The sequence below is a fragment of the Pleurodeles waltl genome, chromosome 8, assembly GCF_031143425.1.
Source record: "Pleurodeles waltl isolate 20211129_DDA chromosome 8, aPleWal1.hap1.20221129, whole genome shotgun sequence".
Classification (NCBI taxonomy): Eukaryota; Metazoa; Chordata; class Amphibia; order Caudata; family Salamandridae; genus Pleurodeles; species Pleurodeles waltl.
The window spans coordinates 23,208,283-23,234,008 of NC_090447.1; the positions used below are offsets into that span (position 1 = coordinate 23,208,283).

A 25,726-nucleotide genomic window follows, 5' to 3' on the forward strand; every position below is an offset into this window, starting at 1 on the left:
CCGCAAGCTTTGCCAAGGCTTGTTGGCGGACTCCAGTGACACAAACCAGACTGCAGTCATACATCTGGCGTGGGACATCAGCTACATCAACCAGGAACCCGCATCTGTCTTCTTGGGTGCAGTACTGACTGTTCTTCTTCACCAATGGTTCTTCTTTTGCACCTTCATCTGGGTTAGCAGCGGCTCCTGTTCTCCCTGGACTCTTCAGTGCTTCTTGGGCTTGGTCCCCTTCTTCCACGGGTCTTCAGGTCCACGAATCCATTGTTGGTGTCTTGCAGTCTCTTCTGGTTCTTGCAAAATCTTCTATCATGCGTACTTGTGTGTTCTAGGAATCTTACTGTGATGTACTCCTGTTTTCCTGGGCCATGGGGTGGGTTCTATTACTAACCTTTGGTGTTTTATTACACTCCCAGCACCCGTCTGCACACTACACTTGCCTAGGTGGGAAACCAACTTTCACATTCCACTATTTTAGTATATGGTTTGTGTTCCCCCTACGCCCATGTCTAACATTGTGATTTTCACTATTTGCACTGTTTTTTAACTGATTTTTACAGCTATTTCTGCATTCTAGTGTATATACTGTATACATTACTTACCTCATAAGGGAGTATAGTCTCTAAGGTATTTTTGGAATTTGTGTCACCAAAACAAAGTACCTTTATTTTTGTAACACTGAGTATTTTCTTTCATGTGTGTGAGTACTGTGTGACTACAGTGATATTGCATGAGCTTTGCATGTCTCCTAGTTAGGCCTTGGCTTCTCATCCACACTACCCCTAGAGAGCTTGGCTTCTAGACACTGACTTAATTTCACTAATAAGGGATAACTGGACCTGGTATAAGGTGTAAGTACCATAGGTACCCACTACAAACCTGGCCAGCCTCCTACAACTAGCTCAAGCTAAGCATAGATTAAACTGAGGTTATGGTCATCTGCAGGTGGCCTGCATTTGCGGGGAACCACATTGTGACCTGGTGAACTGGATGAATGTCCTAGACCCAGCTCTGTAGTAAAATGTAAAGGGTCCAACATGCATGCTGTGTGATCACGCACTCCACAGGTCCCTTTAGTGTGTTCAGTGTGTTATTGTAAGGTACTACCTTGATGCTGCATTATCACTTGCCTCACCCCGGCTGGGGGTAGCTTATTGGTCACTACATTTGTTGCATCAAGTGCAACTTAGGAAATGTCTTGTATGTAGATTTTCATTTTATCCTACTTAATGGGACAAGAAGTTCCAGCCGTTCACTCACACCACACCTCTTATAGGATGACTCGACTGGTTATCTCTGCTCTCCAGAGTGACACCCAAAGCCCTTTGTGTGTTGCACTGTGACTTCTCTGGGAAACCTTACACTCTCTATTACGAAGGTACGCAGCAATGTGTACCTTTTTGTGTCCTGAGTTAGTATGATCAGAAATCTTCATTTTGTCAACCATTTAGAAGGTAGCATAAGAGGATGGGCCCCTCTTCTGTGATTCCCACCCAATGCTCCCTGTGTTGTACAAGCTAACTGTTTACTCTGCTCTCAGGTGTTTCAATGTTATGCCTTGTCTTCTGTCACCATACCTTGAAAGTCATTGGGGTGTGCACGCATTCAACCAAGACACAAATGCACTCTCTCTAACGCAGACTGTCTTGAAGTCATGTAGCCTGTAAGTAGTAGCCAGTGGAGGTTCTGAAGAGTACAAGTGAAATGCTGTTAGTTGTGTTCTGCAGTGACTCAAGTTGACCTGATGTTTGAAGGCCCATTGTTCTTCTTTTGACAGAAGCGGTCAGACCCAACTAACTAGAGTCTTTATGAAGGAAGTGAGAAGACGTTAAACGTTTCAAAGAAAATCCCTTGATTAAACAGCCCATCCTGTAGAAAGTATGGCCCATATAGATCCATGGATAATTGCAGCTGAAATAACACATCGTCCCACTTGGTCTGGCTGTTTCTCCCTCTGATGCTTCACCCTGGAGGGAAAAAACCCTTAATGCTGTTTGTGATCTCATAGGTTTTTGAAAATTCCATTTTCTGCTGTCCACCGTATTTAAACACTTCCACATATTTCACATTTTCCTTCTGTGATTCACATATGACAGGTTAAATCTGTTCACTTCTACAGAATCCACCCAAGCTTAGATGGTCTCTAAATAACCCAGCGATTCAAGTATGAACCTAACCGTGCACATGCAGAGTAGATGCTAGAGGCTACTGATAGAACACATCCTCAGAACAAGGGTGATATGACCTCTCCCTCATCAACCTACGTGCCATTCTAATATCTCTTAATCAATATTCAATTGTATAATCTTTCTTTGCATTCAAACTCCCCTACCACTTTGGAAGATAATGAAGCTGGCCCTTTAAGGTCTTTATCCCTAACATGTTTCTTCATATGTTCTCAAATGTATAGACTCAGCAGTGACCATGGTTGGCTTGCATTCAACCCAGGTGCCACCCTCACAAAATCACAGTGGGAGACATGTGAGAAAACATTACTGTATTTCTAGAAGTTAATTTTTATTCTATAGCTTCCTGTTCTCAACTCTTATTCTATAGCTTCCTCTATGACGAGTATAGCTTTAGGCTTTGTAACCGACTTATTCGTCCTTGTCTCAAAATAAATGTCTCAGAATAAATTATTTGCTCTCTTACTGCTCCATCATGACCTTGATCTCCACCAAACATTAATTACTGTGCCCCATCCAGTCATAGCCAAGCTTTGTAGCCACAGGCTGCCCTCTAGTGTCATTGACTACACTCCACACGTTATGCAAAGGATAGAGCAGGTCCAAATTTACATTTGTTCAAATAGTGCTAAGAGACACAGGCAAACCAGTGCATCTCACCTGCCAATGTCTAACTCGCAGCACTGAGAAAGGACAATCCTAGAATTTAACTCCTTGCTTTTCTAATGCTTGTTCACAGTTTCTAATACTAATGCCTTTTGCGGAAACCGTACAGCATCCCCTTGTGCCCCAGCAACCTGTCTCGAGTGAGAACTCTCTCCTTTGCCCAACGAAGATAACCCGAGCCAGGCTTATATGAAACAGGAGCTCTCTCTTTTTGCAGACCAACAAATCCCGAGTCACCCTCACTTACCGAAGACTGGAGGGCTCGCCTTTACTCAACAAACATGTTGATTGTCACTATCACTTACACAAGAAAGAAGCCCCCATGTTCACCCACATGATGTATCCCAAATCATGCTCATTAGTCCAAGTTAGAAGTTGCGCCCCTAACAAGAACAAGGACCCTTAACAAGAAACCCCAACTATCCTCACATACCCAAGGCAGAAGTCTTGTGCCTTACTCAACCAAGATATCACAAGCCCACTTTACAAACCTATGAAATCGGCTGTCTCTTTTACCCAACCTTCCTTTTGCAGGATGGGAGATCTCCCATTTGCCCCCTCCACCAAACCCACCCGCCTGCCCACAACATACCCATGACAGGAGCTTTCTCTTTGGACGCAAATCCCTTCTCTGTCAAAGACTTCATGATCCAGCTCAAGGCCACAGTAGACTGAAACACCTGCACCAAAGAAATGAACAAAATTTCATTATTTTCTTCCTTGCTGGACATAAAAGACCATCCAGTAATCAGACAAAAGAACAAGCCACAGCATAATCTTGAGGGATCTATTGTGAATGGGACAGACATTACTAAGGCAGGGATAGAAACTGTTCTCAGCAGGATTAGTCACAAGTGCACCAAATAAGTTCATGTGGTTAGTACGATTCAATTTACACATTTCCATTGAGAAATCAAATTATTTTTTGTGTGTTTCCATTTGTTTATCCGTTTCCATTGCAGAATTACATTATTTTCTTTTTAACTAAGTCTTTCAGAATTCAGACTCCAATGTGGAATGTCTTATGGAAACACATTATAGATTACCTATTTTTGGAATCAGGGAGCAACAGTCCAACACATTCCTGAAGGTGTTCAGTGCAGTGCTCTTGTTCTCAGTTTTTCTATGGGTATTTGGCAAGTGTAGAACCTATTTTTGTGCTTGATATAACATTTAAAAAGGCGAATGTAATTCAACTATGTTCAAGCTGATGTAGTAAGTGTGTAGCCTGATTTCCATATGTCAAACTAAAGTATGCATAAAAGTGTTGGATGGAATGCTTGAAATAATCTCAGCCACGGGTATCTACTCAGTGCCACATCGCAGTCCATCATTATTTTACAAACCATGCCACCTCAGGTTGGACCCAGTTATATGCAAATCAGTCTTGACCCTGCTCCCATGGAAACAGTCCAGCCCAAACTGCCACACCAGGTCCTCTCTGAACTGGAACACAAGCAATCCAGGACCAGTTTCATCCTTGTCATGGGCGTATCGGCCAGGTATAGCTTGGTTCCAGTGTCACAGCGTGCACAGGACCCACATCTGGGCACACACATCCCCCTTAGGATGACAAACTAAAGTATTCAAAAATGTGATGGATATACTTTAGTGTGACTTCAGCATGTCATCAAATACAAAGTTGGGACTACACAGTCTAATGTGAATGTTATAATGTCCCAACAAAATTGTCTTTCCTGATATTATGTTCTCTATTTTTAAATCACAATGACATTTTTATGACTATAACCTATAAGTATCTGAGCTTGCTACACCGCATGTCAAGCTCTCATTATCTCTTTTTTTTACTGGAATACAATTTAAATATATAAATTAATTATTTATTTGCAAAAAAGAAAAAATGTATTGGAAACCTTTTTATAGAATTCATAGACCACTAAAGGCCCCAACTTCACCTAAACATTCTACGTTATTGTTTACTGCAAATTAAGAAAAATTTCCAGTGTATATTGTTTCATTTGCGGTAATGTGCCACACATGTGGAGACAAAGTACATTAGTAATGACAAACTTTATTGGTTGAAAACAAAAGGCTGCTTATTGAAAAGAAGAAAAAGTTATTTACCTTTGGTAAAGATATTTTTGGTGGAAACATAATCTTCCCCCAGTATTCTCACTTTGTGACTACTCCTTACAGTCTTCAGACTGATCTAGGAAATGTTTGTCCGAGCAGTAACTCTCCATCGCTGCCAGGCACAGCAGAATCCGATACAGACGGTGACCACTCAAAATAGTGCAATTGATCACCACCTTGCCCTTCTTGATTGCAAGACCCACGTAGAGCTGATCGAGTGTGTATAATGTAGTAGGACACTGCATACCTGGAGAACTGCTTATGAAGTTACTCCTCCTCCTTGGTTAGACGTGTCAGAGGGAAGAGGGTTAGAAGAGTAGGCCAAGTGAAAGTCATAAACCATGTTGGGGAAGAAGGATGGGTAAGTGCGAAGTACCAGCTTATAGAGAAAGAAAATGTGAAACCTGTCTGAACTGGAACGGTGTGGGGTTCTCCTACCTGGTGAGAAGACTAAAGGCCACCCACATAAACGTTTTGAGGGTTACATGCCAAACCATGCAACTGTGCATCTTCTCAAATGGAGATTTCATCCATAAAATTATAAGAAGGTTCAAATTCCTGGGAGGCACAAAGAAAAAATAGGGAGGATCACATCACCCCCATGCTGATGAAACTCCATTGGCTCCCCTTGCGGGCTCACATCATTTTCGAAACCAGCTGCATCATTTACAAAGCCATCACGACCAGCGTCTCTGCTTATCTTACAGACAAGCTCACTGTCTCTGGTGGTTCTTGGCCCACCCACACCCACAGTCCAGAAACCATCGAACTGCAGACTGAGGAGTATAAAAAAGAAAAAAAATCAAGAAGCAGATTTTTCCATTATGGATCTGGAGCAACATCCCTGTATGCACCAGGACTGCCCGAACACTGCTCCAATTTAGGAAAGAGTAGAAAATGCATCTCTTTAAAGAATACCACATCACAATGCATTCACTATCCCCAAACCAGCTATCATCCATATTAATCATTGACTTTCAGCTGGTTTTTGACCCTGTAAGCACTCGGCTGCTTTTCGGCTTGGCTCGCTTCATGTAAAAATACCATAAGCATACACATACATACAATGAGAGAGCTCCTGCCAGATGAGCCACCTCTGGGAAAGATCCCCTTTGCTGCAGCCACATCCACAGGGAAATCGGCTCTCAACACTGTGTCCACAACTGCACCCCACCCTGTCTGTCAATGTAATGGGTGGTGGTTTTATTATCCAATAGAATTTGGATACTTCCCCTTGAGTTGGAAGGGAAGAGGCCTTTAGAGCAAGATGAACCTCCATATCCCGGCCACTTTTATGTGCACATGCTGCTCAGTCATGGACCAGAGGCTGTATGCCCACTGGGATGGGAAAGCAGACTAGCTCGGCTGCATCCATGACAATGGTAGCTTCAGCTTGCCAGAAATTGAGATGACAATCCCTCAGGAGGTTAGAGGGGTGCATCTACCAATGCTGAGAGGCTCTCAATGTTGCAACCACTGATTTGTTATACACCATGGAAGGACCTCATTTACCAATAGGATGCAGGAGGAACAATACATGCAGCTCAGGGTCCAAGCTTGAGTCTGACACATCAAAATCATTGCCTAAATATCTGCAACCCTCTGAGGAGGAGGAAAGGCCTTTATAAAAATTGTGTTGAAAACCATCGTCATAAAGGGCAGACTTTGGGTGTTAGTGAGGTAAGACTTTTAGACATTGATGGTAAACCTCAGGTCAATGAAAAGAGTTATTGCTTGCTGGATATGTTCCTGGATTGGCATCCGGGACTCTGCTTTCACCAACAAGTCATTCAAGTATAGAAATACATGGATACCTGCCCCCGTAGCAAAGTTGTGATGACCAACCAACACTTGTAAAGATGTATGGCCCGTTGGCAGTTCGATCAGGAGGATGGAGACCTGAAAATGTTGGGACCCCCATGAACTAAAGTAGTGGTTGGTTGACAGGGAGGTTTGGAAGATGAAAGTAGGCTTTCTGGAGATCCAAGGACACCAACCAACCTCACAACTTCATACCAACAAGTGCTGACAGATGGATGTCAACTCAAATTTGCCTTGTTGCGTAAAGAAGTTCTGAATAAGCCTCTGGCCTTTGTCCTTCTGAGAGACCAGGCAGCAAAAAATCCCTTGATTCTGTCTTTCTTTTAAAGGCACCACATTTATGGCTTCCTTTTCCAGTAAAGCAAGTGCTTCCGCCTCTAAAAACGAGATGTAAGTTGGTAAGCATGAGAGGAGGACCGGAGGCACAGACAGATCATCTGTGATCTCCTCCTGCTGGTGATACAATGAGAGAATTGCCATACAGTGGAGGCTAGGCCCAGGGCTTGTGCCATCGTCCTCTTGTTCTTGAAGCACTCCAAGAAGAAATTGGCTTTCTCCCTAAATAGTCATTCTCCATCAAATGTCATGTGTATAAGCCTGGATATCCCCTGACAATCCAGTGAACACGTCCAAGGACGATGACACACCATGCTAGTCATGCCCATAAATTGCACCATGAGGTCTGCGAGTTCAAATATGTCCACTGCACAGCCATCAGTCCTCTTGTACTGGTGCCGCACAGGCCTGGTGAGGCAATCACAGATTGTGAGGAACTTGAAATAATACTTCTTTGGGAAAAGAGTGAATTGAGCTGACGGAGCTCCTCATGGAAAAGATTCTGATTGTAACAATTTGAGCCCAATGTCCCCATTTGATCTGTGGCCCCTAATGAAGTCCCCAAAGGTGTTTTCACAGAATTTAAGAAATTCTTCTCAAAGCTCAAAGGGATTTGGAGAGGGTTCCAGATTTTCCATCAGTTAACTTCATTATGCCTGAAAGGGCCCTGGTTTGAGAACTGCTCCCTATATATTCCAACTAGAGATGTCTAAGGTTTAAAGGAGGTCTAGGAAATTGTCTATCAAAGCTTGACTAGTGTAAGCAATTGACAGATTGGGAAAGGAGATCTCAGACAAATGACTATTGTATTCACTGTAAATGCAGTTCTTGGAGACGTGGTAAATTACTACCAGAGTGAACCACTCTATTCCTGTATGCATATTATATCATGAGATTTTGTGCAGTTCTCTTTAAGTTGGTGATGACTGTTCCAATGTAGATCAGTTAATAAGCATTAGTACAGAATACTGTGGAGCCTGATGTCTTTCTCTTCATTCTATACACAGGTCACGTGTTAGATCGTCATACATTAATGCAAAAATATGTGTTTTTTTCAATAATGTTTCTCATCCGGCACGTGTTTGCCTCCTCCCTGGAATGTCTTGGGCTTTCTCGAGGTTTGGGTTCCGAATGTGGTAAGTAGGTACCACGCTCCTGAAAGAGGACAGACTGCATGAGGACTCAGCAGCTTGCAGAGGACCTGCCTCTGCTTCATGCCTTTATGGATGAGTACACTACCCATGAGACTGCAGTCTAAATCCAAGCCTAGAGGAAGCCTGAGTGCAACTAATCCTAACAGGGACCATGATATCTATAACAAACACTGAGGCAACCTGTGACCCTTGAAGTGTGTCCAACAGGGACCCTTGGGATTAGTAAACAGACTTAGGAAGATAATGACATTGTCATCGAATGAGCATCTTTCTAATGCCTGACGCAGGATGTGCTACTCAGAGGCAAAGGCCAAGAACATTGGAGAACCAGTACTTGAGATTACCCTGGAAGGATGGAATGTGAAGTGTGCCCCACAGGAACCCTCGGGATTAGTAAACAGACTTAGGAAGATAAAGACAGTGTCACCGAATGAGCATCTTTCTAATGCCTGAAGCAGGATGTGCTACTCAGAGGCAAAGGCCAAGAACAGTGGAGAACCAGTACTTGAGATTACCCTGGAAGGATGGAATGGGGAGAGGCTGAACGTGGGCATAATAAAGCGACTAGATTCCCACCCAATGTCATCCTAAAAGGACAAGATTAGAAGAGCAGAGTTTAAAGCTATTTTTAAATGACAGCAAGGAGAAATAAATGCCAATAAGAATTCAAGAGGATGAAAAGAAACTTAACCATTAGCCATCGCAAAACACTGTAGGAACAATGGTACTGTACAGAGGACCAGGTGAAATGAACATAGTGGAACATGTGCTCCTGTGGCTGTGTTTTGTTAATAGAATGAAAACTATAGGGTGATAAATCGCCGCAAAATCTTTTTTCGTCTATGCACTTTCCAGCTCAAAAATTGTTTCGTGCTGAAAAGTACACTAAAAGTAAGGCAAGGAAGCACAAAGCACTACTTTGCATTACCTAGCGCCACAGGAGTGTAACATGGGTGCTACATGAGTGTTCCCATACAACCACCTACGCATTTTGATGCAAAACACTATCTACAAACAATAGTAGACAGGGTTTAGCGCCAAACGTTAAAGACATGTGAAAGCAGGCATTAAAAGGAGAAATGTTATAATTTCTCCATTCTTTTCTGACTTTGCGTGCATGCTGCACTGTGCAGCACACATACAACGTAGAAACAGTTTTACAGTGTGTCCAAACATATTATTTTGTATTGGAAGGGTATCCTTTCAGTGCAAAACCTATGCTAGTCACAGACACACCATTTCACTATGCCACTAAAGTGTGTGCATGGTGCACAGCAGCTAAAATCAGAACTGACTCTAGGGAGAGGGGAGGAGATTTCTGTAAATATGGCACTCTCCTGCTCTGTCCTTCTCACACAGCTCAGCATTTTTTGCTGCTCCACAGCGCTGCATGACTATTCAGTACATCTGGGCCACACAAAGGCTAATATCAAGCAAATGAGATCTTGATGCCTGCTTTTGCCTTAAATGCCACTTTAATATGCTAAAAGAATCCTAAGAGGACTTCAGCCCATTTACAAGCACCAGTGTGATTAGGAAGGCATTGTGGGCTCGTGTAGCTGTGATATGATGAGTAATACAGGTCACGTGTGGTGGCCACAAAGTCCAAGCAGTAGTCTGGATATCTGGATGAACGAAGGCATGTGGCAGGATGACAGGGCGGATTATTCATTCCCTTGGCGGGTTACCACAAAACGTGAGGTCCCACCAAAAGGGCTGCCTACTGGACATAGAACAGGGGGGCGTGCACAAGGCTCCTCCAGGCAAGTAAATGCGAATGTGGGGGTAGCAGTCAAAGGTTGAGTGTTTTTAGAAGAATAAATGTGGGATCATGGTGTTGAGGAACAAGAGGAGGCAGAATCAAACTACTCTGAAAGAGACTGGATGACGGCATTTGTTTAGATTTCAGTATTTCTTGAATGCAGAGAAGGGAAGGCCGGTGGCTGGTCACTTATCATCTGTAAAAGATAATGAAGGTGGTGAGAAGCTAGTCTAAGGGAAATTCAGAATGGCAGAGACAATTCATGAAATGCTTTACAAGGATTAACACCAAGGCCACAATGTCAAGTAACGCCCTTGGATGAAGACAGAGCGGTGTGGATAGACGTACAGCACTAGGTGTACAAGTAATGCAACAAAACAGGTAATGATAACTCTGGTGGATACATAGTTTTCCTGCAGATTCCTCACCTTATGAGTCTTGTTTTTAGGAACTGAGCTGAAGCTTTTCCCCAGCAGTGGCTCTCCACCATGTGTCACCATGCAGTGTCAGCCGTGACTTCAACCTCATGATATTCTTCATCAAGGTATACCGAAAGGAACTGAGAGGGTAATCCCAACAGCAATGATCCCAGGACATATCATGTTTGTTTACGAAAGATTTTTATTAAACACAGCAGTAGATCAGCAAAGAATGTGCAGGAATATTATCTTTACACCAAAAATATTGTTCCGAAAGGTAACCTTTTCTTTTGATGGATACAGCTTACCACATATTCTTCACCTTATGAATAAGTTGGGAAGCAGTAACTCCCAGGGAGGAGGGACTGAGTGGCGCTGATTAACCAAGGGCTGGACTGTTCCTATGAGGAGCAGGGTCAAGACTGATTTGCATATGGCTGGGTCCAAACTGGGGTGGCATGATGGGTTAAAAACCAATAGATGGGAATGCAACCCAATTGCCAGTGGCTGAGATTAAGTCAAGCATTTCATCTATCACCTTGTTGTTTTTGCATTAAACAAGGAATGGATGCAGCACAGTTTTGACAAAGCGCATTTGTCAATGCTTGTGCTGAGGCAATAATGTTTGGCAAAAATATGTAAAGATTATATAATGGATGCCTGGAAGATGTCAGCCACCAGATTGCTTCTAGTGAGACCCACTGAAGCAGTCATGTATCCTGTAGATTGATAACTAAATGCCCTACAAAGAGTCATTTCCTTCCAAGGTTTAGCAGGTGTATCTTGATGGAAAGGATGACACAAGAAGAAACAGTGCATTTGGTCAGGGCCTTGTCCTTTTTAGCTCCAGTGAAACTCACAAAGGGCCAATCATTCAATCATTTCTGACAGAAGACACAGCAAGTCTGGTGTCCAATCTCTGCACTCGCTCTGCCTCCTTAATTGCATGGGGAGCAGAAAAAGGGGATGAAATGCTATTGGACTATCCCATTTGAAAGGCAGACACCACTTATGTAAAAGGAATGAGCAGGTAGGTGGGAAATCCTAAAAGGTGGACAAACTGAGAGGGCCTGAAGTTCTGTGAGTCTATAGTCTGAAGTTATGTCACTACCGGTTCAGAGTTCAGAGTGAGAAGCCAAACCGGGCAACAGGTTTTATAGGGATGCCATGAGGAAATTCAACACAAGATTCAAATCCCACTGAGGAACATGGGAAGACACAGGATAGCGGATAGGGCAGCCAAATAACCTTCAACTCTAGCAACTTCCAGGCCTTCCTGGACAAGATACACAGCAAATCACAGGATGTCAAAAAGGCTGCATTGAAAAGGATTTACACTTTCTGACTTGCACCACTGATCAAATTAATTCCAGCAACCCACATAAAAGGATTTCATAGCTTGTTTCCTTGCTGTAAAGATGAAATCCACAATCTCAATGCCTGAAGCAGCAGCCTTCAGGGCTTAAGGTAGAGGATCCGACCATCCCATTGCAAGAGCATGTTCATTATGTGTAGACCAAGTATAGTAGGCAGAAAGCTGTGTGCCAGCAGATGGGCAAACCAGATCGCCCAGCCTGATCTAGAACGGGCAACCTTCTTTGGACCATCTGACAAAGGGATGCCCAGAGACCAGCTGAACCTGAAGGCATCCGTCCTAAGGAAGTTTACGAACAAAAGTAAGTGTGCTTCCTATTCTGGGCCATAGTGAAGAGATCCACACATGGAAAAAAACAGAACATTGTTGGATACAGTTCAGGTATGGGGGCTGGGATCCTAGTATAAGTATCAATCACAAAATCCCCCCTCCCCGGTAACTATACATTAATCCTAGTTATTTCATATAGCTCATATTTACTCTGTACCTAATTACTTCCAATAACTTTCAGATGTTTTCACACTCCATCCTACCCATGCATGATTTCCGTTCACATCACAATATCACAACAAGATTTACATTCAAAAGTGTCTTGCACAAGCATCATATGATCAATAATTGAAAGAAAAACACAAGAAAGTGTCTGACAGACAAAAGTCCTTTATATCAATTTATCAATTCTCCTATGGCATTCGTTTTAAGAATTGCAGTGACGCATGGAGGGAGGGGTGCCTAATTAGGGGCCTTGTCTTGTCTTGATTTATCACTCTCTCTCCCACTTGTTGGTCCCAATGCATTTCAACTTTCCTAGGGGTCATATTCATGTGAGGGTCTTACTCAGGGCTGGAAAATCTGATATGGAACACTATTTTCCTTCCTTATAACGGACCATCAGAGGCTGTAAGGGCAGTGACTGAGGACGCTGTTCAAGGTCTTCTACCTTCATCCTCAGTCCAGTTTTAATCTAAATACATGAAGCTGGCTCAGTCGAGTCCATTAGTGTTCCATTTTTGCATCTCCTTTTTCTTCCTTGAGCGTTCACCTCCAGCACTTCAGGGAATGGTTCACACAAGTAGTCTCCCGGTGAGAGGCATTGAACACCAACTCTCACATTCAAGGAACCTGCAAGGTGAACCACTATGGGGAAAGTTCTCTATCAGTGCATCCTTTTTTTACAGGTGAATCACATCCAAACACAGAACACACAACCCCACACCACCCTAATTGTTGATATGAATAAAAGGTGGTGGTGATGTCTTACAGAGTCTGAAGGGTTATCCCCAAGATGTCAGACAGATGTGCCTTCATGGAACATCAGATTTCCTGCAGCTACAGCATGTTTATGTGCAGATGCTACTCTGATTCAACCACAGACCTCACATTATTATGATGCCAAGATGGAAACCACAGTCCAGGAACGGGCATTTGTGACCACAGTAGCATGTACCTGTGGATGGCTAAAAGGATGACACAGCATAAAAGACTGGAGAGGTCCATCCACCGGTGCAGACCTGGAAAATCTGCACCAGAGACAAGAAGCTCCACTAATGTCGGAACCACTGTCTTCTCAGGGACCACTGGAGGGCCCTCATCCACCATCTGACATGTGGTACCAACTAAAAACACAAGGACAGGAGGCCAATTAGGAATATGCAGACCCGGGATCTGTGTTAAAAATGTCAGAATCAGCTCACAAATATCTGCAGTAGTTCATGAGGAGCATTGAAGCAAGTCATGCCCAGCACTCCCCTCAGTGACAACCTTTGCCTTTGAGTGAGCTGAGACATCTGGGCATTGATTAATAGAGCTTAGATCATGGAGAAGTGTCGTTGTGCTTTGACAATGTCCTTTGCCCATTGCCAGGGGACTTTGATTTCAACAGCCAGTCATCCAAGTATAAGAGTACATGGCCATCACATCAAATCCACCACAACTGTCTCTGAACTACTGTAAAGACGACTGGTAGTATAATGAGTTAAAATGACAGGATGATGAACTGCTTGGACCAAACAGTGAATCTCAGGTAATGCCAATGGGCAGGGAGGACTGGCAGATGGAATTAGACCTCATCGACATCCAGGGATGAGGACCAGTCACCCAAATTAAAAGCCTCAGAACTTGTCTCAAAGTCATCATCTTGAGCTTATCCTGGTGAATGAACAGTTTCAAGAGGCAAAGTGTGAGATGCCTCTCAAACCTCTGTTCTTCTTGGGGACCACGAAGTAAAGGGAAAAAATTACTGTACTTCTTTTGTCCAGAGGCGCTTCCTCTATCACCCCTTTGTTTGACAAGGTTAAAACCTCCACTTCTAAATTAAAGTCATACGACAGAGAACATTTCTTGGTGAGAGGCCATCAGGATAGGAGTAGAGAAATGGTAAGGCATAGCACATGTGGGTTAGCTGGATGACTGTGAAAAAAGTAGGAGACCCTCCATCGGATCATGGTGGAGTAATGAGGACTCAGAGAGGTTGTGAGGTGGCAGCACCGCAGGGGACTAGCAGGACAGAATCAGTTGCTGCTGTTAGTAATTGTGTCCCCTAGATCCACTCCTTCCCAGAAAGAAGCGGTGCATTAGCTGTGGTGTCTGGATCATGGAGAAGGTTGTCTCTGCCTGATATTATGCCATGGAATTGCGTCACTGGGGCAGCTAGTAACTGTGAGTGAGCTGTAGCTCAGCTGTTTTTGAAGTATTCATAGAGGTAGTGGTCATCCTTCTGAAAAGTCACTCACCATCAAAGGGCATTCTCAAGACGGTTGCCTGAATGTGTCCTGAGATGCAGTCAGATATATCCGAATGTGACGGCTGAGTCATAGTGTGCATAGCGTGCAGGTTGCACTTAAAAGATTTGTTTAGAAGTATCCAAATTGATGTTGACCAGATCAGAAAAGGGACTTCTAAATGTGGGCCCACTTTCTTGAAGTATCCAGAACATTCACAGCCGCCAGATATAATAAAGGGTACTGATCAGTGTATAAGCTGCAATTATGACCCAGTCCTTGTAATGTGTGGTCTTTCTGCGCTGCCACTTCGATCCGCCAACCCCAGCACTACTGAACCACTCTGGTGATGCATTCTTCACAAACCCTCTGGGAAATATAAAATACATTGTCTACTAACTTGGGTTAGGGATCCCTGCAACTTTTTCTGATTACCATTTCACCAGATAACCATTTATTGAAGCACTGCATGAATACCAAGTCATGGAGACTGTGAGACACCAAGCTCGAGCATTCGGTCTACGAGTGACTGGCCCGTCCGTTGGGCCATAAGTTAAAATCTCAAGTGCTTCTCTTTAAACATTCAATATGTCAGTGTTGACAAGGAAATAAAACAAAGCTTGCCAGTGTAAGAAGAAGTCGCTATCAGGCAGTGCCTTGGGCCTGTCCCAGGTGTCATCTGCAGGTCAGGTTTCAAATTTTCTGAGACTGGCGTAACTTTTGCCACTGCTCCACTGCTTGGTTATCATTCATTAGTTTCATCTTGATGGACTCTCTGGTGTTCTTCAACAGAATCTGGTACACAGAAGCGACTGAATGTGGTGGTTTGTTGAGCACAAACAACTGCATGAAAGTCTCACATAGGTGAGTTGTGGCTTCCAACGTGGGCTTAACAGAGCCCTGGCGGTGCTGATGGGGGGGGCTCAACCTTTCAGGGGGTCCCATTCCTTGAGGGGATTCCCACTCAGCCCAGGGTCAATGAATGTGGGCCAGTTATCACACTCTGCAGTTGGGCATCATTTTTTTGCCTTCGTCGTGTAGTCTGCATATACATCCTGGAAAATCAATATACTGCCCTGTTGAAATGCAGGGTTTCCTATTTTAGAATTTGTATGTTTATTTTGTCCAAAAATGATTATAAATTAAGATATCCAGGGTATATTCTTCCTGTGCTGTAATGAAAAGAGACCTGTTCTGTGTAGAGTCATTGCAGAATCTTCTGGAAGTTCTAGTATTTCGCGTGTTGGCCTCTAGACCAGTGGCACAGACCTCATGGTCAAAAGAAGTTCGACCTCTCGTTCCATGATGAATTTTGGATGCATAGAGAAGGAGTTGCAGACCACACAGTTGTGTTCTGAGCCCAAACACAACATGCGGATGTCACCTGGGTTGGTCCTTGAATCTTATTACAGCATCTGTGGCAGGGTTTAAACTCAGAAATCGTAGAAGGACAAATATCAGATAGTCACCGTCATAGTGCTGAGAGCTCTTGAGCTAGATCAGTGAGGGATGGAAAAACAGGAACTGAAGCCAGCGTCGCATTTGCACCACGCTTTGTGATACATGGCCAAGCAAACCTCTAAGACAGAATTATGAAGCTAAGCAAAGCTGCTTTGCATGGTTTTGAGTGGCTTCATAAATCTTCCATGGATTTTGGCGCATTCCCAGATTTAACATTACTTGTAACTCTGCAAAGTGCCAATATTTTACGCCTTACCCGGGGTACTTGCAACAAGTGGAAATATCTTTATTGCTCCTCATTACTTGCAGCACATATAGATTGAGGAATATGCCTCCTGAGGTCATTTTTGCAGAAAGATACCCATTTCTGCCCAAAAAAAATCCTGCATGGAACACGGGCAACCTTGCACCATGGTGCACCATGGTGCAAGGGAGGCTTTCATTGGTGCTAGGCTGCCTAAAGTATGCCATTGCAGAGAAAAAAGCAAGTATGTGTTGTGCTGCCTTGAATACAGTGCATTCCTGCCCTTTCCCTATGGCGCAGCAAGATGACATGCTTGCTGAGCAATAGTTTTATAAATATGCCCTGTTGAGTTTAAGATCCTAGTCAAGGGGGGGGGGGCATGGTCTGGCCACAGAAGGAATGGGCACCTGAGGACAGGGCTGCACGCCCGGTGTGGGCCTTGGGAAGGTGGCAGAGCTGGCAAACTGCTGGGGGCACACATCCTTTCCCCTGCCTTCCCACGGATGACGGGGGCAAGACCCCACAGTGCAGAGAGGGACGTCAGAGGGGCTGAGGTGCCCTGGTGGATCCCTTGGCCCCCGGACTGACGTTTGGGTGAGCTACACTACGCAGCAAGGAGGAGCCACGGGCTCCGTTTCCAGTGTCCTGCATTGGTCAGACCACTGGTGCTAGTACGTCATGAACAGCACTCCTCCTCCCTCTCCACCTTCCCCCCCCGGACAATTAGGAGAAGTCACCGGGAGGCCCATGGGCCCGCAGCACAGTGAATAGCTGCTGGCTCACTTTCCCACCATCAAAGGCTGCAGGTAACCCAGCGGTGGGGATCGCTTCTGTTAGCCCTGCCACCCTTGGCTCGGGATGCACAGACGGGAGGAGAAGCTCCGCGACCCAGCACAGGTCGGTTGGGCCATGGAGCACACAGGGGGGCCCATTATCCACATGGTTGGTTGATCCTGACCAGGTTCTCAGGCATTTCGGTCTCCGTTCATGTGTTCCACTCTCCCGAAGTGAAGGATCCTGTGGCCCCATCCTGGCTGTTGGGGCCCCCACTCCAAAGCCACACTGGGACCGGGACAAACAGCATTCACCCACTCGTATGGAGGGGAGAATATTTCTTGCACTCAGGACCTGCCCGTGCCAGTGTTGCCTTCAAAGAAGGGCCTCTAAAGACCTGGTGGTCCTGCACAGCATCTTGACCCCCCCTACCCACCTACGCCGCATCAGGAACATAATAGTGAAGCAACAGTGTCATACCGGCACGGAGGGGCACAACAACGCTGGTACTGCGGTGCAGCCTTCTTGAACAGGGCAACCCTATCCCTTCATTTTCACTGGTGCCAGAGGCAGCGTCATCCTTTCCTGCACAGCGATGCCCACAGGTAAAGCCTCAGGCAAATCCACCTGCCAGCTGCTGTTTTCAGAAGCTATCTCGCAGCCACGACCCATGGCCTCATCTCCAACACCTACTGGCTTAGGTGACACCGACAACTAACCAGGAACATGCTTGGACGTGAACATGGAGCACATTCCACAGGAAATTGTTGCAGTGAGCTGTCGTCTAGAAGCCATGGACACTAAGATCACGGACTTGGCCATGGACTCCAAATCGATCCGAACAGACATAGCCGGTTTCCAAGACAGAGTCACAGACCTCAACCACCGCATCACAGATGTTGAGAGCAGACTCAGCGACATGCCAGAGAGAAACCAAGAATTGTTCTCCTTTTGTTTCCTGACTCCACCCCACTCTTTCTCCTTCTTTCTTTCTTTCTTTCTTTCTTTCTTTCTTTCTTTCTTTCTTTCTTTCTTTCTTTCTTTCTTTCTTTCTTTCTCTCTTTCTTCCTTTCTTTCTCTCTCTTTCTCTTCCTATTTTTCTCTCTGTAGCTTCTTCTTTCTCTTTTGCTGGACTTACTTTTCCTTTATGTGACCCAGGGAATACTATCCCTTCCCTTCCCCTCACCCTCCTCCCCATATGGATTTCTGGTGACACTGCCTCCACTCCGCGCCCCATTGTAATTGTACCTGTAGAAACTGCTCCATTTTCTATGGCACAAAGACCCACTACGGGACTGGGGATCACCCTCCCATTGAAGCTCATATCATGGAATGTTAATGGCCTCACACACTACATCAAAAGAAAGAACGTCCTATCCTATTTACAGTCCAAAAGAGCAGACATTGCCCTCTTACAGGAAACACATCTCTCCCCTCTGGAATCAGAAAAGCTGCGCCGCGACAGGGTGGGCCAGATGCTCTATAGCGGCAGCCCACCTTCACAAGTGGGGGGTTCTGGCCCAGCCCAGAAATGCAGAGTTGCAATCCTGCTCCACAGATCATTACCATTCAAAGTCCTTAAGACCTGGTCTGATCCGGAAGACCATTATGTCCTTACCAAACTCAGACTCGGGGATCACACGAATTGTGTTGGCTCCATCTATGCCCCAACACGCTCCAAACGTCTCTGCTTTCTTCCTCCTAATCGTCTCCTGATAGAGATTGGAACACCTCAATATCTACTAGGCGGGACTTGAATTTGGCCTGTGATGCTGTTCTTGATCGCACAGGAAGGTTAGATATTAGTAACAATGTGGACAGAGCGCTGTTGGGGGACATGTTATGGGATCACAGTTTGGTGGATCACTGGCGCCTCTAACACCCTACTGACAGGGAATATACTTTGCTATACCTGGTCCATGGAACGCAATCGCGGTTGGACTATTTTCCTGCCACACACAGACTGGTTGCCTTGATCATGGACTCCCTGTTTCTAGAGGCCGCCTTATCGGACCACTCCCGAGTCTTACTCGCACTGGACCTGAGACTTGCCTCCCCAGGCACAAACCATGCCGATTGAACCCTTCCAGCCACAGGGTAAGGACCAGCTATGCTCCCATGTCTCCACATATCTGGCCAATAACAAAGGATCGGTTTCCTCCCTCCAAGTTCTGTGGGCGGCTGCGAAGGCATCCATAAGAGGACAGCTAATGAGAGATGCCACTATCGCCAATACCCTAAGACGTTTCCATCAAAAGATGGGGTGCTGGATGAATCAATGGCAAAATGCACACAGAAATATACTGTGTCCCTCTTCCCTTACACGCTGCCGCCTTGAGCGGGCCAGAATGGAACTCAATACCTTATACACTTCCAAGGTTGAGTATGCACTGCACTGCATGAAGGGAAGACACTATGCGCAAGGGGAAAAGGCAGACCGCCCCTTGGCAGCCCCATTACACCAGCGGGAAGCAGTGATGGCTATTCCGGACACACAGACCCGGGTTTGGCACGGTACTCACCCATCTGCAATCTATAGCCTGTGAATTCAGACACTTCTACAAAAACCTTTTCTCCCCTGAGACAGTGGATGACCGAAGCCGGCTGGATGTGTCTTCGCGAACGCTCAAAAACCCAGTCTTACCGACAAGGGTAGAGGCTTGCTGGACGGGGAAATAAGCAAAGAGGAGATAATACAAATGATTTCCGAAACCCTTATCATAAAGCCCCGGGCGGAGGTGGATTCCTGGTGGAATTATACAAATGGTTGGGAGCAGAAATGGTAGGGCTACTGTACGAGGCTTTTTTCAGGAGTGGAAAACATGGGGTCTTTGAGCCCCATCTCAAAAAGGGCATCTATAGCGGTTCTACTGAAACAGGGAAAGGACCCCCTACTGTGCGGTAGCTACCGTCCTATCTCCCTCCTTAATGGAGAAACTTAGATTCTGGCAGGGATCTTGGCAGCCCGGCTTAAGGAAGTTATGCCATCCCGTATTCATCATACCCAAGTAGGATTCGTGCCCGGACGGTCCTCCTGAAACCATCTCCAAACCTTGGCACACACCCTCTGGGCAGCCAAGGTCCTAAGGGATGAGGCCCCGGCCCTCTCCCTGGATGCTAAAACGCATTCGACCAGATAGAGTGGTGGTACCTCTTTGAGACCCTGAATCACTTTGGGCTGGGAGACGGGTTGATAAACAAGGTCCGTTGGCTATACAATACCCCCACAACTCAGGTTAACTAAGGGGGGTCCCTTTCAGACTCATTTCCCATTAAACGTGGCACCCGACAAGGATGCCCACTGTCACAATTGCTATTCCTCCTGGCTGTCAAACCCCTGGCAGCTTATATTCGACAGTCGCCTCTCATTACCAGAATCACCATCCCCGGGGGACACTCCAAATTATACCTCTATGTTGACAATATATTGCTCACGCTTACAGACTCCACCCACTCGCTCCCAGCATTGCAAACCATCTTAGCCAAATTCAAGGCACTGTTAGTTATTCAAATCTACACTCATTGCTCATCGGTAGTGCAGCGGACTAGGTCTATCCTCTGTGGAACACGATGCATTGACACTGAACCTTTCCCAACTTACGTATCTGATTCCTGGCACATCAGACCCACCGATGTGGATAGTGACTGAACGCACGCTGGTAAAAAGAGCCCCCGGGGACTCAGCTTGCTTTACGGCACAGAGAATACCTTACTCCGACCTCCTAATCCAATGATACAAGCCATGTTGAATTCCTGGCATCGTGCTCACCATTTGATGTGGATTCACAAACATGCGCCCATCTGCAGTAATGCCGGTTTGATATTCGGTGGGAGAGGGTCAGACTGGAGGAGTGGCGATAAAAGGGCATTTTATACATTGATCAGCTCTTGACTGATTGGGGCCTTAAGTCATTTATGACTCTATAGGACAAATTTGGCCTCTCAGGACCTCAGGTGCAGCGCTACCTGCAGCTCCAAAACACTGCCTTACTCAACATCTGGGGACCAACCCATGAGCACTCCAACACTCCCCTGTGCTTTCCTACTTCGAGTCTTGGGGCACCTCCCGGAGAGTAATGTCAGGCACTCATAACCTGTTGAACCAACATTTATTCTCCCTACCCCTCTTAACCAGCCTTTGAACTAAATAGCAGGAGAGACTACAGATGGAATATGAGATGGAAGACTGGACTGATCTATTGGAAGCGCAAGATCGGGGCGCTCGAGAGGCTAGGATGAAATTCTGCCTATTTAAGACCCTGCATGAATGGTATTGGATACGCCAGAAACTTAGAGCTGCAAGACTCCTACCCCATGCCAATTTCTGGCATTGGCCCCATCTGCACTGCGACCTGCTCCACATACTATGTGACTGTCCAAACATCCTACCCTATTGGGTTGCGGTAGGGAATACGATGCAGGAGGTTTTACTGCTCCACCCTCTCTTCCCCGACACCTGATCATTCTGCATGACACCGGTGAGGTACGGGGCCTTGCTAGGCCGCAAACCCGCCTCTTGCACACTGCACTGGCTACAGCTAAATTATGTATCCTCCGACACTGGCGTTCGAGCACACACCCCCTACGATGAATGGCTCACAACAATGTGCCAAACAGCCTCCTACGAACAAGTAATATATGGACTACAGGACAAGAAAGAGGTCTTTCTTCAAACCTGGGCCCTTTTTCGTCAGGACGCTATTCACCGTTCATGACCCCCTGAATCCCGCCTGCACCTCCCTCACGATTGGCCTGCCCTCCCGGCTCACGCCAGGTCCACCCCCGCCACCTCCATCCATAATGAAGTTGCGCTTGTGTGTATCATTACGCTTCCAAATTCTTCCTCCCCGCCTTTCCATTTCCTTTTCTCCTTCCTCTCTCCTTCTACCTACAGCTCCCCCTCCCCCTCCAGTCACTTTTCTCTTCTCTTACCTCCTTTCCTTCCTTCCTCTCTCCTTTCCCCCCTCTCTTTTGCCTTCTTCTCATCCCACCATCTCCAGTCCTTTTTTCTCTGCTCTCCTCACCTGTCACTCCCCTTTTCCTAGCATCGGAAGCGATGCCTGGTCATGATTTATGCCAAATATATCCCCTGAGCCTCACTTTTGCCCCATCCCTGCCTTCTCCCCTTCTCTGAGCTAGGATACAGGAAGGTTTACCACTGGGCCAACAAACTAGAGGGTTCTTATCTTATACAGCACAAACCCCACTTCAATCCTTTAATACTGTCCTCACCTGTGGCCGAAATCAGCAGGTTTTGGCTCACACCTGCTCTGGGCTCCGAGCCCTGTTATTATATTTAATGGCAATGTATGTATCCATGGATATTGTTTGTCGAGGTATTCATTATGGGGTATGTGCTCTCCTCATTACCTTTGGCTTATGTATTTCGACGCTTCTCAATAAGGAATAAAGAATTGCTGAAAAAAAAGATCCTAGCCAAGATTGTGTAAGGCAGGTTGATCACAATATGTGCCACTGTACAATGCCCACAACTCCATGTAGGCTCAAAGATCCCCTTTCTGTCCTGCAAATAGACTCTGAGAAAGCCTTTGACTACTCAGACTGTGAACCTGAGTTTCACTTCCTTGCCTGTATGAGCACGGGTCCTACGTGCACTACATACTTCCATCTGCTGTATAAGGAAGCTAAATATCAGTACGAGTGACCCGGGTAGTCCATTACTCCTTTAACATTGTGGGTGGGCACTCCAGAGGGTTCCTTCTCTCACGTCTACTTTTAAAGCGTGTTATTGATCCACTGGCACAAAGGCTCAGGCAGGATAAAGGCATTAACACCATGCGATGGGCCCCAGGGCTTGAGCACCACCTGCTTCTATAGCAGACTATCTTCTCAGAGACTTGAGTCAAGCTAATCAATCAGGTTTACTGGCAGAACAGATATTGAACAGCTCTGGGGATCTCTGTGGGGCTATGCATGAAAAGGACCAAACCTAGCCTATTGCTCCAGTGTAATGGTCCTCGTGCTGTGTTCTACCAGTCATTTCTGCATGGATCTGGGACTGGGGGTGGTCATAGGCTGGAGCAGGTAATAGGTCCCAGATGCTGGATATGCTAAACAGAGTTCACCATCACTGGTGACCACTGCCGCTTTACTGATGGGGAGGGTGGCAATGGTTACAATGCTAACACTCCCCAGGGACTTGTACATTCTGCAGAATTTTCCATACAGAATCTCACTGCACTTCTTCAGTGCTTAACATCGCTGTTGAAAGCATTTCTCTTTAATAATGGGATTTGTAATCCTTACCACCACACACCACAGTGGTCGCAACACTGTGGAAATATGCTGCTAAATACTTGGTATGGGATAACAAAGTGACCAAAGAAGCTCCCTTTGGGACAGGGATAAATTGGCCAAAGTCTGGAAACTCAGGGGTTTCCATGGCTGAAATTAAACTGGTCTAAGCAAACTGGGTGACGTGGAACATTGGAAGTCTATAAACATCTACATGTTAGACAGGCTCTGTTGGCTCAGGTTCTGAGACGATCTAGGATAGAGGAGGCCTGCCCATTAGAAGACTTCGCTGAGCCCCACCATAAAAAGGCCTTTTTGTTATTATATAAGAAGCTTGTTACTTACTCCCCTAATACACTTGTGTAGGAAAGTACCATTTTGCCTGGCATGTTACCCCCATTTTTCAAGGTATATATGTTGTTTTAGTTGTATGTGTCACTGGGACCCTGTTCACCAGGGCCCCAGTGCTCATAAGTGTGCCTGAATGTGTTACCTGTGTAGTGACTAACTGTCTCACTGAGGCTCTGCTAATCAGAACCTCAGTGGTTATGCTCTCTCATTTCTTTCTAAATTGTCAATAACAGGCTAGTGACCAATTTTACCAATTTACATTGGCTTACTGGAACACCCTTATAATTCCCTAGTATATGGTACTGAGGTACCCAGGTTATTGGGGTTCCAGGAGATCCCTATGGGCTGCAGCATTTCTTTTGCCACCCATAGGGAGCTCTGACAATTCTTACACAAGCCTGCCACTGCAGCCTGAGTGAAATAACGTCCACGTTATTTCACAGCCATTTTACACTGCACTTAGGTAACTTATAAGTCACCTATATGTCTAACCTTTACCTGGTAAAGGTTAGGTGCAAAGTTACTAAGTGTGAGGGCACCCTGGCACTAGCCAAGGTGCCCCCACATTGTTCAGAGCCAATTCCCTGAACTTTGTGAGTGCGGGGACACCATTACACGCGTGCACTACATATAGGTCACTACCTATATGTAGCTTCACAATGGTAACTCCGAATATGGCCATGTAACATGTCTAAGATCATGGAATTGCCCCCTCTATGCCATCCTGGCATTATTGGGACAATTCCATGACCCCAGTGGTCTGTAGCACAGACCCTGGTACTGCCAAACTGCCTTTTCAGGGGTTTCACTGCAGCTGCTGCTGCTGCCAACCCCTCAGAGAGGGTTCTGCCCCCCTGGGGTCAAGCCAGGCTTGTCCCAGGATGGCAGAACAAAGGACTTCCTCTGAGAGAGGGTGTTACACCCTCTCCCTTTGGAAAATGGTGTGAAGGCAGGGGAGGAGTAGCCTCCCCCAGCCTCTGGAAATGCTTTCATGGGCACATTTGGTGCCCATTTCTGCATAAGCCAGTCTACACCGGTTCAGGGACCCCTTAGCCCTGCTCTGGCGCGAAACTGGACAAAGGAAAGGGGAGTGACAACTCCCCTGATCTGCACCTCCCCTGGGAGGTGTCCAGAGCTCCTCCAGTGTGCTCCAGACCTCTGCCATCTTGGAAACAGAGGTGCTGCTGGCACACTGGACTGCTCTGAGTGGCCAGTGCCACCAGGTGACGTCAGAGACTCCTTCTGATAGGCTCCTTCAGGTGTTGCTAGCCTATCCTCTCTCCTAGGTAGCCAAACCCTCTTTTCTGGCTATTTAGGGTCTCTGTCTCTGGGGAAACTTTAGATAACGAATGCAAGAGCTCATCAGAGTTCCTCTGCATCTCTCTCTTCACCTTCTGATAAGGAATCGACTGCTGACCGCGCTGGAAGCCTGCAAACCTGCAACATAGTAGCAAAGACGACTACTGCAACTCTGTAACGCTGATCCTGCCGCCTTCTCGACTGTTTTCCTGCTTGTGCATGCTGTGGGGGTAGTCTGCCTCCTCTCTGCACCAGAAGCTCCGAAGAAATCTCCCGTGGGTCGACGGAATCTTCCCCCTGCAACCGCAGGCACCAAAAAGCTGCATTACCGGTCCCTTAGGTCTCCTCTCAGCACGACGAGCGAGGTCCCTTGAATCCAGCAACTCTGTCCAAGTGACCGCCACAGTCCAGTGACTCTTCAGTCCAAGTTTGGTGGAGGTAAGTCCTTGCCTCCCCACTCCAGACTGCATTGTTGGTAACCGTGACTTTTGCAACTTCTCCGGCCCCTGTGCACTTCCGGCGGAAATCCTTTGTGCACAGCCAAGCCTGGGTCCACGGCACTCTAACCTGCATTGCACGACTTTCTAAGTTGGTCTCCGGCGACGTGGGACTCCTTTGTGCAACTTCGGCGAGCAACGTTTCACGCATCCTCATAGTGCCTGTTTCTGGCACTACTCTGGGTGCTACCTACTTCAGAGAGAGCTCCTTGTCTTGCTCGACGTCCCCTCTCTCTCCTGGTCCAATTTGCGACCTCCTGGTCCCTCCTGGGCCTCAGCAGCGTCCAAAAACACTAACCGCACGATTTGCAGCTA

At 46.1% G+C, this 25,726-nt stretch overlaps 1 protein-coding gene across 4 annotated transcripts in view; it reads right to left on the bottom strand.

Annotated features, from left to right (window-relative positions):
• Positions 1-25,726, bottom strand: part of LOC138249674 (transient receptor potential cation channel subfamily M member 2-like) — a 519,042-nt gene that overhangs the window by 77,567 nt on the left and 415,749 nt on the right. For all 4 annotated transcript variants that reach the window (XR_011194834.1, XM_069203635.1, XM_069203637.1 and 1 more), the window contains one exon: positions 3,442-3,529. Coding sequence is in view for 3 of the 4 variants with exons in the window: in XM_069203635.1 (XP_069059736.1) it covers positions 3,442-3,529 (88 nt within the window). In the remaining variant the exon portion in view is untranslated. The remainder of the gene's footprint in view (positions 1-3,441; positions 3,530-25,726) is intronic.